At 24.0% G+C, this 16948-nt stretch overlaps 1 protein-coding gene across 7 annotated transcripts in view; it reads right to left on the reverse strand.

Annotated features, from left to right (window-relative positions):
* The window catches only part of LOC109595552 (nuclear hormone receptor FTZ-F1), a 126484-nt gene that overhangs the window by 44221 nt on the left and 65315 nt on the right, over positions 1–16948 (reverse strand). For 2 of the 7 annotated variants that reach the window (XM_049963890.1, XM_049963891.1), the window contains one exon: positions 202–251. The exons of the other annotated variants lie outside the window; for them this stretch is intronic. In XM_049963890.1, coding sequence (XP_049819847.1) covers positions 202–247 — 46 coding nt within the window. In that variant the 5' untranslated portion in view covers positions 248–251. The remainder of the gene's footprint in view (positions 1–201; positions 252–16948) is intronic. 7 annotated transcript variants of the gene reach the window in all.

Below are 16948 nucleotides of genomic sequence, written 5' to 3' on the forward strand. Positions count from 1 at the left end.
TGACCAGATTTTGTTATGGTACTGCTGTGGTGGTGAATACTTTTGTATTGTATTCCGGTACTGAATCAGTACTACCTAATTTTTGACAATCCCTTAATATGTATTGTTTGGAGCGAATACAAAATAGCACTGCCAGACATCGATTTATTAAGATTTTAACTATATTTTCGGATGTACAGTAGTTGCCAGTACAGTACTTACAAGCTGGAAGGCTTTTGATTAGATGATTTGGATGATTAGGCTTCATTTACCTGAAACAAAAATTTAATATAAATAAACCTCAATTAAAAAACTGATTTAATCAGATGTATGTGTAAAATTTGTAATTTATATGTAATAAATACCTGGTATTTATTTTAGTTATAATAAATATTAAAACACATTTTTTCAAGCAAATACTATTTTCAATTAAATTTAACTTTACAATACTTTTTATTAATAGATACAATATAAATAAAAATTTTTAAGAAGGTTGGTGTTATTATTTATGAAGGAATTGACTGTTTAAATTAAAACCAGTAAATATTTAAGAAAACATTCAAAGTAAACGGATAGAAAATGTTTGTTCATGTCTAACAAATAACTGTAAATAACAATCTATTGATCGATTTCCGATCTTATTAGATTTTGTTTTTTATAGAAATCAAATAAACACATTTTAATTCAATATTGTACTTAAAATGTATCAAAATTGAAGTAATAAAATATTATAAATTAAATTGAAAAAAGGCACTGATCATTTAGAAAATGATACTTTTAATATTCTAAAGTTTCATTATAATAGAAATAATAAAATCAATACAATCCACAAAAATTGTAAAATATACTGTAATTTGAAAACTTAAATTACAACTTTTACTATGAAACGAAAAGTATTTCCTTTCGTATCTAACAATTAACTATAAATAACATTTGTTTCACTTTTTATAGAAAACAAATGACAACTATTATTTGAAAATTTAATTTAAATATTAAAATATTGTTATAGATAATAAGACACATTGACAAATAGGATTAAAATTTTCATATTGGTAACCTGTTACGAGACAATACATTGAAAATTAAAAAAACCTTGAAAATAAAATTTGGAAAAGTATTTCTATTAATTTTCTAAAACTCTTAATTTATTAACTAAAAATAATACAATACACAAATATCATAAAATATTTAGGTATTGAAGAATGGATAAATCTCAATTCTTATTTGCCATGTAGTAAATATTTAACCAAAAAATTATTTTATGAAATATTTGTTTTCATATCTAACAAACAACTGTACATAACAATCTGTCTGATCGTCTCTCAATAATGTTAAGCTACGCATTTTGTGACAAACAAGTACAACTAATTGAAAAATTAAATTTGATTTATAAATTAAAATATTCATAGAGATGAGATAAATTGATAAATAGAATTGAATTTATAAAAATTTTAGAAAAAATATCTTATTTGTGAAAAAATAAATTGAATTAAATTACACAATTTTTAAAAAAGGTCAAAAATGTAGATGATTGAAAAAAGGCTAATTTTTACCACCTCTTTCATAAACTGTAAATATTATTTCTTATGGAGTTAATATTTAATGATTTGTTTTTCATAATGATTATTTCCCAAATATAATTTTTATGAAAAACAAATTATATTAATTAATAATGAATTGAAATATTCCTACATATGTATGATGAAATACGATGATGAACATTGAATTTATAAAGGTAATTAAAATAAAATTTAAAAAATAACATCGATCTATCAAATTTTAGAATTTAATTAAATTATACAATTCACAAAAATTGTAAGAATATAGAAAATTGAGAATTGAGCTACTTTTCATAAACTGTGATTATTATTTGTTATGGACTAAATAAGACTAAAAAATTATTGAATGAAATGTTTGTTGAAATATTTGTCTCCTAACAAATAAATGAAAATAATCTATTTGATCATTTCCCAAACATTAATTGAAAATTCAAATTTAATTTAAATATTGAATTATTTTTGGGTACAATAATATAGTTTAAAATATAAAATGGAAATTATTTAAAATTTAAAAAAAATTTCATATCAGTGATCTGCTAACATTTTATCTTATTCTTATTATTCTTATTATTCTTATTATTCTTATTATTAATTTAATATTAATTACAAAAATTGTAACAAGGTAGTAAAAACAGAAAAAGGATAATCTTTACCATTTTTTCATAAACAGCATTTATTATTTGCCATGGAGTAAATATTTAACTAAAAAATTATTGAATGAAATGTTTGTTGAATATTTGTTTCCTAACATATAAATGACAATAACAAAATATTTGATCATTTCTCAATGACTAATTGAAAATTCAAATTTAATTTAAAAATTGAAATATTTCTGTGTATACTGATATATATTAATATATAAAAAGAAATTTATAAAAAATTTAGAAAAAATTTCATATTAGTGATCTGATATTTAGAAAAGTTTCTATTAATTTTAATTACCCAAATTGTAAAACATTTAGAAAATTGATTAAAAAATTAAATATTCCTAAAAATAGTAAGATAAGAAGATAAACAAAATTAAAATTATAGAACGATAAAAAATTAAAGCGTTTAATTGGTACTGACAAGTAAATAAAAATGAGGTAACTTCGATAGAAAATCAAAGAGAAAGGAATGCATGAACAGTCCCTTTTGATACGAACAAAATAAATACAAAAAGTGTATTGGTACCGTTACTTTTGACGGGGTCTTTCAACTCTTTAATACCCTCTTTTTACCGATGGAAACGTTCTATGGGTTTAACAGATGATATAAAGATGAACCAGGATTTATTTAAAAAAATCATAAAATTATAAGAATGGTTTTAACATTTATAATTGTTTACGAGTCAAAACGTTCAATAAAAATTTTGTTTTAAAAATAAAAGGACACAATTAACTGTCATGTTTATTATTTATTAGTAAACAATAGATAAAACTGACATTACAGTATTTTTAATACATTTAAATTTTTACTAATTAAATAAAACACACGAAGTTCTCAAAACAATGCACAATAATCACAATGCACGAATCATTATTCAATTTAATGACTAACACAAGCAAGATTTAGTAAACGGATAAAAAACCTTTACAAACACTATTATCGTGAAAAATGGTAAAACGCATTACATAAAAATAGTATAATTTATGTGTTTGATTTAATGATGGCCGAAGATATAATAATAAGTCCAAGTGCATTAGGTTTGTGGGTCAATGAAGAAAATGCAAGGTAATCGACACATGCACTACGTTGAATAATATCCACGGTACACGATATACTCCACTCATTTTGAACGTCTTATCATATAATTAATTGCGGCACTTGTACAACATTCAATTATGGCTAGTTCTATTTTATGTCCCAACATTCAAACGTCCCTTCTGAGCAAATCGAACTGAAAACTCTTTATGAAAACACGTTACGTGTTATTAAAAATTCAAAAAAACTGAGCTGAAACGATTCGGTAATACAAGATTGAATCGATACGATTTCCATGTAAACTGTCTTCATCAGTTTTATCTAACCGTGCTATCGAATCCACCCACAGTGTCACAGTTCCACTGCAAAATTTCATTGTCCGTACCAGCTAAATTGGCATCGAGTGGGTTAAAATTGTTAATGACAGAGCGACAAAGATCAGTTAACCGGCTTTTGACCAGACATTCTGTTGCGTTAGCGTGGCGCATTGTTGATTGAACGACTGAAAGGCGTTTTTGCAACGTGCGACTGGCTGATCGATTGAAAACTCTTCCTTTGTCGTTGACAATGGCCGAACTGACATATTTAGGCAACACTTAGTATTATTCGTCTATTAACAACACTTACGTTTTTATTTATTTGTATCCTTAGACCGCTATGGCTTGAACACACCGACAATTACGTTGTAAAATAAAATTGTAGTGGGCCGATAAAAATTATGAATATTTATTATACAGTTTCGTAAAAATCCTGTATCTTTGTGATACATGTTCGAAGGGACCATGAAAATAATCGACGACACAATGAAGGTCCGACGAATTTATCCGTTTGATAATGTGCTAATTATTGGGTTTCTTTCAATAAGTGGTTTTCATGTGGGTATATTAATAAGCATGGTACCGATGTTTTGTGACTTATTATCATATGCACATTAATCATCAAATTACCAAAATATTTATCTCCTTATCATAATCAATTTGTCAAAATTTTCCGTTTGTCAAATTCAACATAAAATTATCGGATTTTTAAGAATATTTTTTTTACTTAAAATTAACTTTTACTATATTACCAAATATTATTCTAATAAAAAATTATTTACTTTTTTAATTTTTATGGTTTATTTGTCAATTATATTAATTTTTATTACGATCCAATATTTTTAACAAATTTCAAATATTTAAGTTTTTTGATATATATAATGTTTAACAAGGTCTTTGATCTTTTTTAAATTACCATTTCAATAAATTAACCTAAATTAAAATTCTTTTTAAAGAGACTTTATTGAAGAAAACAAATTTTATTTAATTTAACATATTATTGTATGAAAACTCTACATAATAATAATAATAATAAATTTAATAAATAAATTAAAATCACTAGACCAACAAATTATTTAAAAATGTCGAAAATTAATTTAATTTTCAAAAACATTTTTTTATTTTTAATTTATTTACTCATTTTAAAATTTAATATTATTATTAATAATGTTTATAATTCGTATTAACTAATTAGGAGTAATTAATAGTATAATTCAAAATAAAAATAACATTTATAAAGAATTATTTTTAGTTATTTACATTTAATAAAATGTATTTTATTGTTTTATATACATATTCAAAATAGTGATCTGTTAAGATTAAAAATGTCTGAAAATGATTTTTATTTAAATTCTAAAGTTTTAACATTTTACAGATTTTATCTAATTTCTTTAAAATATAAATAAATAATTTAAAACCACCAAATCAATAAAATAATTAAAAATGTTAAAAATTAAACATATTCTTTTGTTTTTGATTTATTTACTTATTTTAAAATTATATAATATATATATTAAAAACTTAAATTCGGTATATTTTTGAAACAATTAAAATATGTATGTAAGAAAAATAAAAACAACATTTCTTATGAATTATTTTTTATCTTTAATAAAAATTATTTTATTGTTTGATATGCATTATATTAAAAATATTGTTTTGTTATTGGAAATAATTGCTATTAATTTTCTACATTTACATATTTTTATTTCAATATCAATTAATAAATAAATTAAAATAATTAAATATATATCATTTTTCAAAAATTTTGAAAATTAATTTTATTTACAGGCACGTTTCTCTATTTTTAATTTATTTTCTAATTTTATAAATTTATACAATAATGTTTACAATTCATATTAATTATCAGGTGGACTTTCACACACGTTTATGTGGTAATAAAATGACTAGTCAAATTATTTCAAATTAAAATAGCTTATTAAATATGTATGTAAGAAAAGCAAATCAACTGAAGGAAACAATATTTCTTAAAAAATATTATTTATATATAAAAAATAATAAAAAAGCTTTTGCTAGACTTTTTTAGATAATTTCTATTAATAACAACATTAAGACTATTAAACATACAATTTTTAAAAAAGTCGAAAATTATATTTTTAGACACACCATTCTGTTTTTGATTTAGTTATTCATTATACAAATTTAATTATAGTAATTTCAAAGCATAAAAGTTGCTACTTTTGTTTACAATTGTAATAGTTTATCTAAAATTTATTAACAAGTTTATAATTCATATTAATTAAAGTGTTGGCTTTTGATTAAATGTGTGTAAGGTACTAGAATGACTAGTCAAATTATTTCAAATTAAAACAACTTACTAAATATGCATGTAAGAAAAGTAAAAACAAGTGTACCACCGTTGTAACACACTATATCAGATGGATAATATTTGACCCAATTTAAAATGATTATTAAAAGTGAGATTAATTTTATAGTAGCGTAATTAACTTCTTTATTATTATGCTTGTTTTGCCCTAGATTTTTTTAATTCAATGAAATTTAAATAATTAATATCGCAATTCTTTCCTTACCGTGGACGTTTTACACTTAACACAGACATATTGATTATTATCAATTAATCAATTAATTCTTTTAAATAACATAGTATTTAATTGGTAACTTATTGTTTGTTTTCTGGGCTTGGGTAATCTATGACATTTCTTGGGTCCTGAAGCTTTCTAATAATAAGACCTAATCCAAAGTGACTTATAATGTTTGATATTTAAAGCAAAAAATTCCTGATCGGAAAAATAGTTATCGAAAGTGGTTACCACCCAATTATGTATTCATTGTTGCTGTGGCATTATGGAATCATTTGATTTATATCTTTGGCCAGTCGAACCCAACCTTATTATTGTCTATAGGTGTAAATGCCTCACACTGTCTAAAATAAATCATATTTCATAGATTTGCACGGCCGACTATTTATTCTCGAAACTGTTGTAGATATCGTTTCACCGAAGTATTGGCAAACGCTTCAAATATCATTTTGATGGGTTTTGGACTTTAGCGGCATTTGGTTACCATTTTACATATTTATTGATCTTCAGTATGGCCAATTTAATATATTTTAGAAACACCCCTAAAACACTTTTATTTAGTCAATTCTCATGAATAGTATACTAAATCATTTAAATTATTTCTAATTAAAACAACTTTCCTAAGAATTCCTAAGAACTGGTAATAAAAAGCTATTTAAAAAAGTCTCCAATTGATTTTTATCATTTTCAAAATTTTATTTCATGATTTTTTTGATTGGAACATTTAAATTTAATTTCAATGTTAACCCATATTTTTTACAATTTTTCATGAAAAAAATAGAAAATGATTTCGGTGAAAAAAATCTATTTAATTTTTCCTAATTTTTTAAGATAATATAGAAAAAAAAATCGTTACAGTTACTGTTTATTATAATATTTATTATAAATAATTGCTTTCGATTTTAGAATAATTTCTAATTATTAAACAAATCTGAACAATTAAAAAAATATTTGTAACATTAATACTTATATATTTAATTTTAATAAATAATAATAATTCAGGAGATTGGCATTATTTGATAAGAAGAAATAAATTAATTAGAAGAACGTGTGTATTAATTCTACCATTGATTTATTAATTAATATTTAGAATATCTATAAAGAGATTTGTTGTAGATTTCAATCGAAACACATATTTAATTTTCTCTATTTTTTTTTAAGATAATATAGAAACAAATTTTGAAGTAAATATACAGTTTATTATATTTATTATAAATAAAGTTTCTGAGAAGTTCAAATAATTTCTTATCATTAAAATGGTAATTTTAAAGATTTTTTATTTTTTATACAAATCTAAACAAGTGAAAAAAATAATTTATATTTATAACTCATTTTTAATGAATAATAATAAATTCATAAGGTTGGTAATAAAAACATTCTACATGTCATGAAATTTTTATTTGTTCTATTTAATATGAAATATGTTTAAAATTTTATTTCATGATTTATTTGATAGAAAAAAATAAGTTAATTAAAAGAATGTGAGTGTTAACTTTGCCATTGATTTATTAATTCATATTTAGAATATATTTCCAGAGATTTTATATGGATTTCAGTGGAATATGTATTTAACTAATTTAATTAAATAACCTACTTAATTTTTCGCAAATTTTTATGATAATATACAAAAAAATTCTGAAATATGTCTACAATGTAAAAAAAGTTTTTTAAATATTTTTCTTTCTAAAATGGTAAATTCAATTTTTTTTTAATTTTTCTCAAATTGTTTAAATTGTTTTCAATTTTAGAATAATATTTAATTATTAAATAAAACTGAATCTGAATAATTGTAAAAAATAATTTAATAATTTAGATTTATAATTCAATTTTAATAAATTATGATAAATTTCATAAGCTTAGCAATAAAAACATTTATGAAATTTTTATCACTTTTTCCTGTTCTATTTAGTATATTAGATATGTTCTATTTTGTATATTTGATATGTGAGATAGATTCCATTTTGAAAGATAATAATTTTAATATTATATGTCCTTCCAGAAGAATTTATTTTTGACATCAATACATCAAAACTAATTTTTTTTTCTTTTAAGATTGTGTTAATAATTATTGTTCGTTCCATTTAAGTTCGTCTAAACGATTATTTAATTTAAAATCGCTACCATAAATGTAAGCGTTTGAATTATTTTAATAGTAACCTATACTTGGTCCGTCGAAGGCCAGTATTAATAGAATTATGTCAAATGTGTAAAAACAAGAAATAATCGTAAATAATCGTACAATTAGCATTTTCACGACTAGACTTGGTACGAGGAATTTCTATTGCTATACACAAAAAAAAAGTTAATTTGCATCTAACAATTAGTTTTCCAGACACAACATTTAATTATTCCAGTTTTTTCCTTTCCGATTTCCGCACCGTAAGTCTCCATCGACGTTTTAAAAGATAACATTCGTACAAAACAAAAACATCCACCGAGAAAAACAAAAAAAAAATCCGTTTTTGTGATTTTACGATCGCTAAAGCCGCTCGGAAATGTAGTTTAAGTTCAGTGGGTCATCGCGGCGAAGAGGAGCAGTGGGACGGAAGGGAGGCGAGACGCCGAACTAGGCCACCGACAGCGTCACGACGACCACGACGCTCGTGTCATTTATCGACATTGACTTTCTGGGATGTAATTCGTGTAATCGATTGACCTCAATGGGAATACGACCATAATTCGTTATTTATTGTTTGGGGAATTGTTTTGCTTCGGCACTGTTCTTTTACGTCAAATTGCCTTTTAACGAAGTGTGAAACATTTTTTAATATGTTTAAGATGAAGCGAAATTTGATTCTAAGCATATCGAATTAATTAATAAAGATCTTGAACTTCATAGATCTTGTTGCAGTTTTTAAAAATGTAAATTAATATTTATCATCTTTTTTACAAATGATTTTCAAAATTTATTAAATTGTTATTTTTCTTAATTTTCTAATTTTAATTTCTTAATATATAATAATTTTATTATTTTTTATTTTTTAATAATTTTTAACAGTTGTTAATTAAACAATTATATTGATCTGTATAAGTATTATAAACAATATTTTTTATTATTTATTTATATAATGATTGTGAAATACAAACAATATTTAAAATAGTCAAATTTTATTTATAATTTTAGAAATTTATCAAAAAGTTTATCAAATTTCAATTTTTTATATTGTTATTTTTAAACAAATAAAACTTTCAAATAAATCTTTTGGTAATTATTTCATTAAAATTAAAATTTTAGTTAATACTAATTAGCTAATTATATAATGATGAATTAATTTAGAAAAAACAACAATATTTGAAATTATCAAATTTCATAATTTTATTAATTAAAAAAAAATGATTATCAAAATTTTTAATTTTTACAATTTATATTTTTTTACATTTAAACAAGAAAATAATTAAAATTTTCAAATATATTTATAACAAAATTTTATTATTGTAATCAGTTAACTAATTAAACTTTTGATGTAATTTTGAAAAAATAACAATTAATATATTAATAAAATTTATGATTTTATTATATATTTTTACTTTCCAATACAAACAATAAAAAAATTAAAATTTTCAATAAATGGTAATTATTTCATTAAGATTTTTATATTTTTATACTTTTCGTTATGATAAAATGTTAGTTAATATTGTATGTGTATCAATTAACTAATTATATTATTGAAGTATTAATTTTGAAAAAACAAGCAAAATTTATTTCTAATTTTATAAATTTTCAAAGAAAATGACTATCAAATTCTTTAATTTTAACAATTTAATAAAATTATATTTTTTATATCTATATTATTATTATATAATTTTGTAAAACCAACGATATTTGAAATTTATTTATAATTTTAAGAATTTTTGAAAAAAATGTTTATCAATATCTTTAATTTTAAAAATTCTCAATTTTTAATATTGTTTTTAAGAACTAAACAAATAAAATTTTCAAATAAATTTTTTGATCAATGATCATTAAAATTTTTTACTTATTGTGATAAAAATGTAAGCATATATTTTGATATCAATTAACTAATTATATTTTTATACTTATTTATTATAAATATTATTTATTTATAGAAACACCAACAATATTTTAAATTAGAAATTTTATATATAATAATATATGGGTAATTTAACAATGTATATTCTTTAATTTTTTATACTAAGAATTAATAATAATATTAAATTTTTTAAATAAATATATCGTATAGAATAATATTTTATTATATTTTTGACTTCTAAATGTATTTCATATCACTTCTATCAAATTTTGGGCAAATTGTCTCTTTGAGATGATTTTAAGTTCTTATAAATAATAATTGATAAATAACACATCTTGTATGTATGCTTTGTTGTAGTCAGTTAACTTCATCTGCTTTCGATAAACCCCCACATGATTTAACATAAAAAGTACATCAGTAACTTTTTAAATCAAGTTTTTTTAGTCCAAATTAAAATTTATTTATACCAACCATATTTTGAATCAAGTTTTTTCATTTCAAATAAAAATTTATTTAAAACAATAAAACACTACAAACATGAAGTTAAGTTATTTGTATGTAAAAATGTGTCAAGGTTCACATTATTGTACTACGAAATATAAAGTTATTGTTGTGAATGAAAATGAAACCGTATAATTATAATGCTATGATTGTTCCGTTGCGTAAGTGATGAATTTATGTCAAAAATTTTTGAAATGGCCGACCGTAATTATGGAGTGGAGAAGGAAACACATCTGACTGTACTTTTGACAGGAGAAATCCACTGTATTGTTCCAAAATAGGAACAAGCATAAATAAGGGATGTGTAGTAATATTAGTTTTACTCAAATTTCGAAGCTGGGTTATAAAAACTATCAACGAGGTAGACAGGCTTCACATCTCAAGTGCAGGGTGTCCCAGATAGGCGGGTTTTAGATTGTTTTAGTAGTTCAGATAAAGAAAAGCTGATTTAATCTATTTTTCTATTTATATGTTGATTGCAGAAAACGTTAAATAAAAATCTTGGCCTGATGATATTTAATATCATAATTTGTTTATTAAATGTTTTTTTGTACTACTCATTAAAATCCACCCATAAATTAGTTACGGGGGTTCTTCCATCTTAAATGGACCACATGGGTATGTGGTTATTGTGTTAAATCAACAACGAGGCCGCCAATACAAAAGATAAAGCAGCTTATTATCCGCTGAGCGCCTTCGACTTGTTCCAGCATTAGAGCTGTAAAATGAAGTTTATAGGCTCGGATTCACTTTGTAGTGGTCTCACTTCAATTAACTCATCGCATTAACCTAAATTTAATGGGAGACTGACTGAACTATACATTTTAATGCCGCCGTAAACTCGTGAACGCTCAATTTTGAGTCGTTATGACACCAAGTCAAGTGTTAAAAAGTGAAATTTCATACAGGAAAATCAATGAGTCAATAATTGACTTAACGCTTATGTTAATATTTGTTTCGTCAGAAATTAACAACACGAGACAATTTCATTATTTTAACGTTTGGAAACTAATAAAAAATATATAAAAAAAGCACGACGTTGTGGCAAAGTTTTTTCTCATATCTTATAGAATAGTTTGAGTTAGTTCTATGGAATATTGCGTGGGCAACATATTAGAGCATTCTGGCTCGGTGCCTAAAATCATCCCTCTTTTATTTTCGGTTGACAGAAAACGTTATTTATGATGCTCCAAAGATATTCTGTATAATAAAATCCGACCGAGATGGAATAAATAAAGTGAATTGCTAATGTAAAATTCTGCATGGATCTAATATATTTTTGGTAATATTAATGGTGAAATACACTAGTTTAATGCAAAAATGCATATTTAGGGTAATTGGTATTTACATGTTCTAAAGATAATTTTATGATTCATTTTACTTAAAATTGGCGTTTACAAGTAACGGTAAGCAAAACTGAGATAAATATTATTTCTCTGGAACTATTAAGTTATGCGTTCAATGATGCCTAATCTAATTTGATTTGAAGAAAAATAGTTGCAGCAGTGCAGTTCAAATTTTATATCATTTTTAACGATTTTCACTATATGACTAACAAAAAATTCTAATATAATAAGTTTTAAATTTTTAATCGGTAGTTTACTCCATAACAAATATTTCAATCCTTAATAGACTAAGACTAAATACATAAGGAAAATATGATGATGGAAAGAATAACACATTGTTCAATAAGTCCCGAGACTAACCCAGAAGTGGTCCTAGTAGTACCAAACTGGCCACATTTCCCTGGAGTCCGAACCTCTACATGAAACGTGTAAAAATTTCACGTCGATCGGACCACAAACAGCAGAATTATCGAGGTTAGAGTAAAGTCACTTTGTAATTTGTTTGAAAAATGGAAAAAAGTGAGTTTTGCGTGTTGATAAAACATTGTTTTTTAATGGGTAAAAACACCGTAGAATCCCAGCAATGGCTTGATAAACATTACCGGGACTACTCTCCATCCAAACCAACGATTTGTCGGTGGTATGCTGAGTTTAAACGTGGTCGTACGGACACAAACAATGCGGAACGTTCGGGTAGGCCATTGGAAGCTGTTACAACGGAAAATGTGAGTGAAATGTTAAAAATCATAATGAAAAATCGCAAAGTGAAGGTCCGTGAGATTGCAGAAATGACACAGATATCATCTGGAAGCGTATTTACAATCCTTCATGAAAAATTGAGCATGAAAAAGGTTTTTTCCAAGTGGGTGCCGCGATTGCTTTCAGTGGAACAAAACAGCAAGCCACAAGTCCATGAAAACAAAGGCAAAATTGAACGAGTTGGGCTTTGATTTGCATCCCCACCCTCGTATTCGCCAGATTTAGCCCCCAGTGACTACTGGCTCTTTGCTGATCTCAAAAAAATGCTCCAGGGAAAAAATTTGGCTCAAATGAGGAGGTCATTGCCGAAACTGAATCCTATTTTGAAGCATAGGATAAATTCTTTTATAAACATGGTATAGAAACGTTGGAACGATTGTAAAAGGAGATTATATTGATGAATAAAAATGATTTAAAAAAAAAAAATGTTGTTTTCATTGTTAGGCTCGGGACTTATTGAACGATGTGTTATAATATGAAATTATGAAAAAGGAAGGAATATTCAAATTTACTACTTTTCTATATGTTCACCTATCTAAACTGTAAAAAGAGTTTCGACAAAAATGGGCCGAATTTTCTCATATAAGGAACAGTTAAGATCAGTTAATTGATCTATTTGACAAATATTCTTCAATAACAAATAAGTCTAATATTACAAGTTTTAAATTTTTAAACGATACCTTACTCCATTATAAATATTTCAAACCCTGACAGACCAGATTTATAAATCTTTATAATATGTTCCACCTATTAACACTGTGTAAAGGGCTTCGACTTGAACTTTCACATTATCTATATTGTAGGTCAGATCTTCTCGTATAAAAAAAACTTGCGAGGGCTTATATCTACATTTCTATCCATTTTAGTTATATATTGGTGAAACTTCTTATGTTGTTCAACGCTTTGACCACCTAGACTTTCAAGGAAGAATCGGAAATGGCTGAAGAGATTGCTGTATAAATTTCAAATTGAATGCGATTTTTGACGAGTTTCAGTCACTAATATTTGACTAATATTTTTCTTTAACAATAATTCTAATATATCAATTTTTAAATTTTTAATCAATAGTTTATACAACTTAAATTCTTCAAGCAAGATTGATTGAAGGAAAAAGAAAGGAATATTTAAATTTATTATTAAATTTCTATATGTTCCACCTATTAAAACTATGTAAAAGACACATTTTATGTCGGTCAGAACTTCTGGTATGAGAAACCAGAGGCAGACTGTCACTATTTGCTCGTACCTGAAGTTTTATCATTTTCTTTCCATTTTGGTAATGTGTTTGTTTTCGTTTGGACTGCATAGATTTTATGGGAAGAAATGAATGTCTGAGAGGAGCTGAAATTTCAAATTTCATACAACTGTCGACGATTCTCAGCCACTTTCACCATTTGAGTCATTTATTTAACAACAAATAATTTTAATTGATGTTATGTCATTTATAAAATTAATTTTAATTTTTTTATTTGAACCTGGAGAACAAAACTGAATATTTTGGTATGAATATGTCTTAGAATGAAGAAATGACAGACCAACATTCGTGTCTACTAATTACTTTTACAGCAATGTTTATATCTTTTTGAAGTATTTGGTATTTGTATTATCCCAAAACCTTAACAATAACTTCCTGGAATGTTCTACATTCATTAAATCCGTAACTTTAAGATCATTCTGAAATAATCGCTTCAACTGAACATTTTAGTATTATTTGAAATATATTTTCAGGAAATTTCAGGGAACCTCAATTAGCTATGTTTCATTGATCTAAACAGTTTACATAAATGAAACATATAGAGAATGACCAGCAAATTTATTTATATATCGTCTTCTTGTTCTTTATATCAAAAACATTTTAGTCTTTACCCAATCTTCCTCTTCTGAGGGCCTGAAATGAAACATATCAAGCTATCTTTGGAAAGTCACAGAACAATCCAGAATCGATTATAATTCGACGTGTGTAACCGAACAAAATGTACCGGATTGCACAAGCGACGAACAAAAAGTGCCCAAACAAATGTCTCCCAATTGAGAAACACGTTAACCATTTTACGATTTTTATTTCCGAATAAAATTGTGTCATTCCGTGCAATCAGTCACGGTTCGTGATTGTCCTTGCCCACCGATTCGACAAAATAAAATATTTAAATTATTTATGTCGGTTACAGATGTTGTTCAACACTGTGTGGAAACGTATTTAGGTCTGTTCCAGATTTTTTTCCTCTCGTTCAGGTGCTCCGTGTCTTTGTTCGATGGAGGGAGCGTCAAAGTGACGTGAACTTTTGAACCGATTTTGACCACATGTTGACCAAAATCGCCATAATTATTAAAACTCGACACATAATTCTGTATTTATTTATTATATTTTATCAATTTTTAAATTTTAATTTTAATTTACTCACCCAATGGGACTGCAAACATTCAAGATTAAAAATATTTACCTGAAACAAAATGATCTATTAATTTTTAAGACCTAATATTTATAAAATACAAAATATAGAATATTGTTAATTAAAAATTAATCCACCAATTCACTGTGAACACTATATAAATAACAAACAATAACCACACTCAATACTATCGCTAAACTAAAAATAACGATGTTAACCCAATTACCTATAAATATTAAATACATTCTGATGATTAAACAATAATTCTTATGTTAGGTTACGTTCGTAGATTGACGTTTTACAATGATTATTAAAAACAAACACAATAGTGATTTTATTTTTGTGTTATGTTTTACGTTAATTTTCAAACTATATCAATCAATTTTCAAACTTAATATCTTTGATAATTCAAATTTTATATTCACATACAGTAAAGTAAAAATTGAGACTAAGTATTTTTAAATGATTGAAATTTTTCATTGCCCTCAATATTAAATATATCAAAAATATAGTAACATCTTAGTTAAAGATAATTTACTATATCATGAATTATATATTTTTTGAAAAGCTTGTTTTTTGAAGATTTTAAATATGATTTCAATTATTTAAAAAAAAAACTTATAAATATTATAAATGTTTAAGGTAATTTATAATATCACAAATTACATATTTTGGAAATATTGCTTCCTTCTCATATTTTAAATGTGTTTTGAAATATGTTTCCTATATAAAATAAAAAAGTTGCATATATTATGAGGAATTTTTAAGAAGATATGTTTGTTTAAGATAATTTAATGTATCAAAAAATATTAAAATATATAACTTTGCTTTTTTTTTGATATTTAAAATGTGATTTCAATTATAGTTTTCATTTAAAATAAATATGCAATTATGACGAAATTTTAAAGAAATATCATAACCTCTTAGTTAAAGATAATTTACTACATCATGAATTATATAATTTTGGAAAGCTTGTTTTTTGAAGACTTTAAATATGATTTCAATTTTTTAAAATAAAAAACTTATAAATTTTATAACTATTTAAGGTAATTTATATATCACAAATTATATATCTTGGAAATATTGTTTTCTTCTGATATTTTAAATGTGTTTTGAAATATGTTTCCTATTTAAAATAAAAAAGTATATTGTGAGAAATTTTTAAGAAGATATGTTTGTTTAAGATAATTTAATGTATCAAAAAATATATATTTTTGGAAAGTTTGCTTTTTTTGATATTTAAAATGTGATTTCAATTATAGTTTTCATTTAAAATAAATATGCAATTATGTCGAAATTTTAAAGAAATATCGTAACATCTTAGTTAGAGATAATTTACTACATCATGAATTATATATTTTTGGAAAACTTGTTTTTTGAAGACTTTAAATATGATTTCAATTATTTAAAATTAAAATTTAAATTTACAAATTTTATAATAACTGTTTAAGGTAATTTATATATAACAAATTATATATTTTGGAAATACTGCTTCCTAATAATATTTTAAATGTGTTTTGAAATATGTTTCCTATTTAAAATAAAAAAGTTGCATATATTATGAGGAATTTTTAAGAAGATATGTTTGTTTAAGATAATTTAATGTATCAAAATATATATATATTTTTAGAAAGTTTGCTTTTTTTGATATTTAAAATGTGATTTCAATTATAGTTTTCATTTAAAATAAATATGCAATTATGACGAAATTTTAAAGAAATATGTTTGTTTAAGATAATTTAATATATTTTTGTAGAACAATGCTTTTTTCCTATATTTCAAATGTGATTTTAATTATGGTTTCCATTTAAAAATAAAAAGTTGTGTCTATTATGATGAAATTTTAAGGAAATATTTTTGTTTA

This window comes from Aethina tumida, chromosome 2, assembly GCF_024364675.1.
Source record: "Aethina tumida isolate Nest 87 chromosome 2, icAetTumi1.1, whole genome shotgun sequence".
Lineage (NCBI taxonomy): Eukaryota > Metazoa > Arthropoda > Insecta > Coleoptera > Nitidulidae > Aethina > Aethina tumida.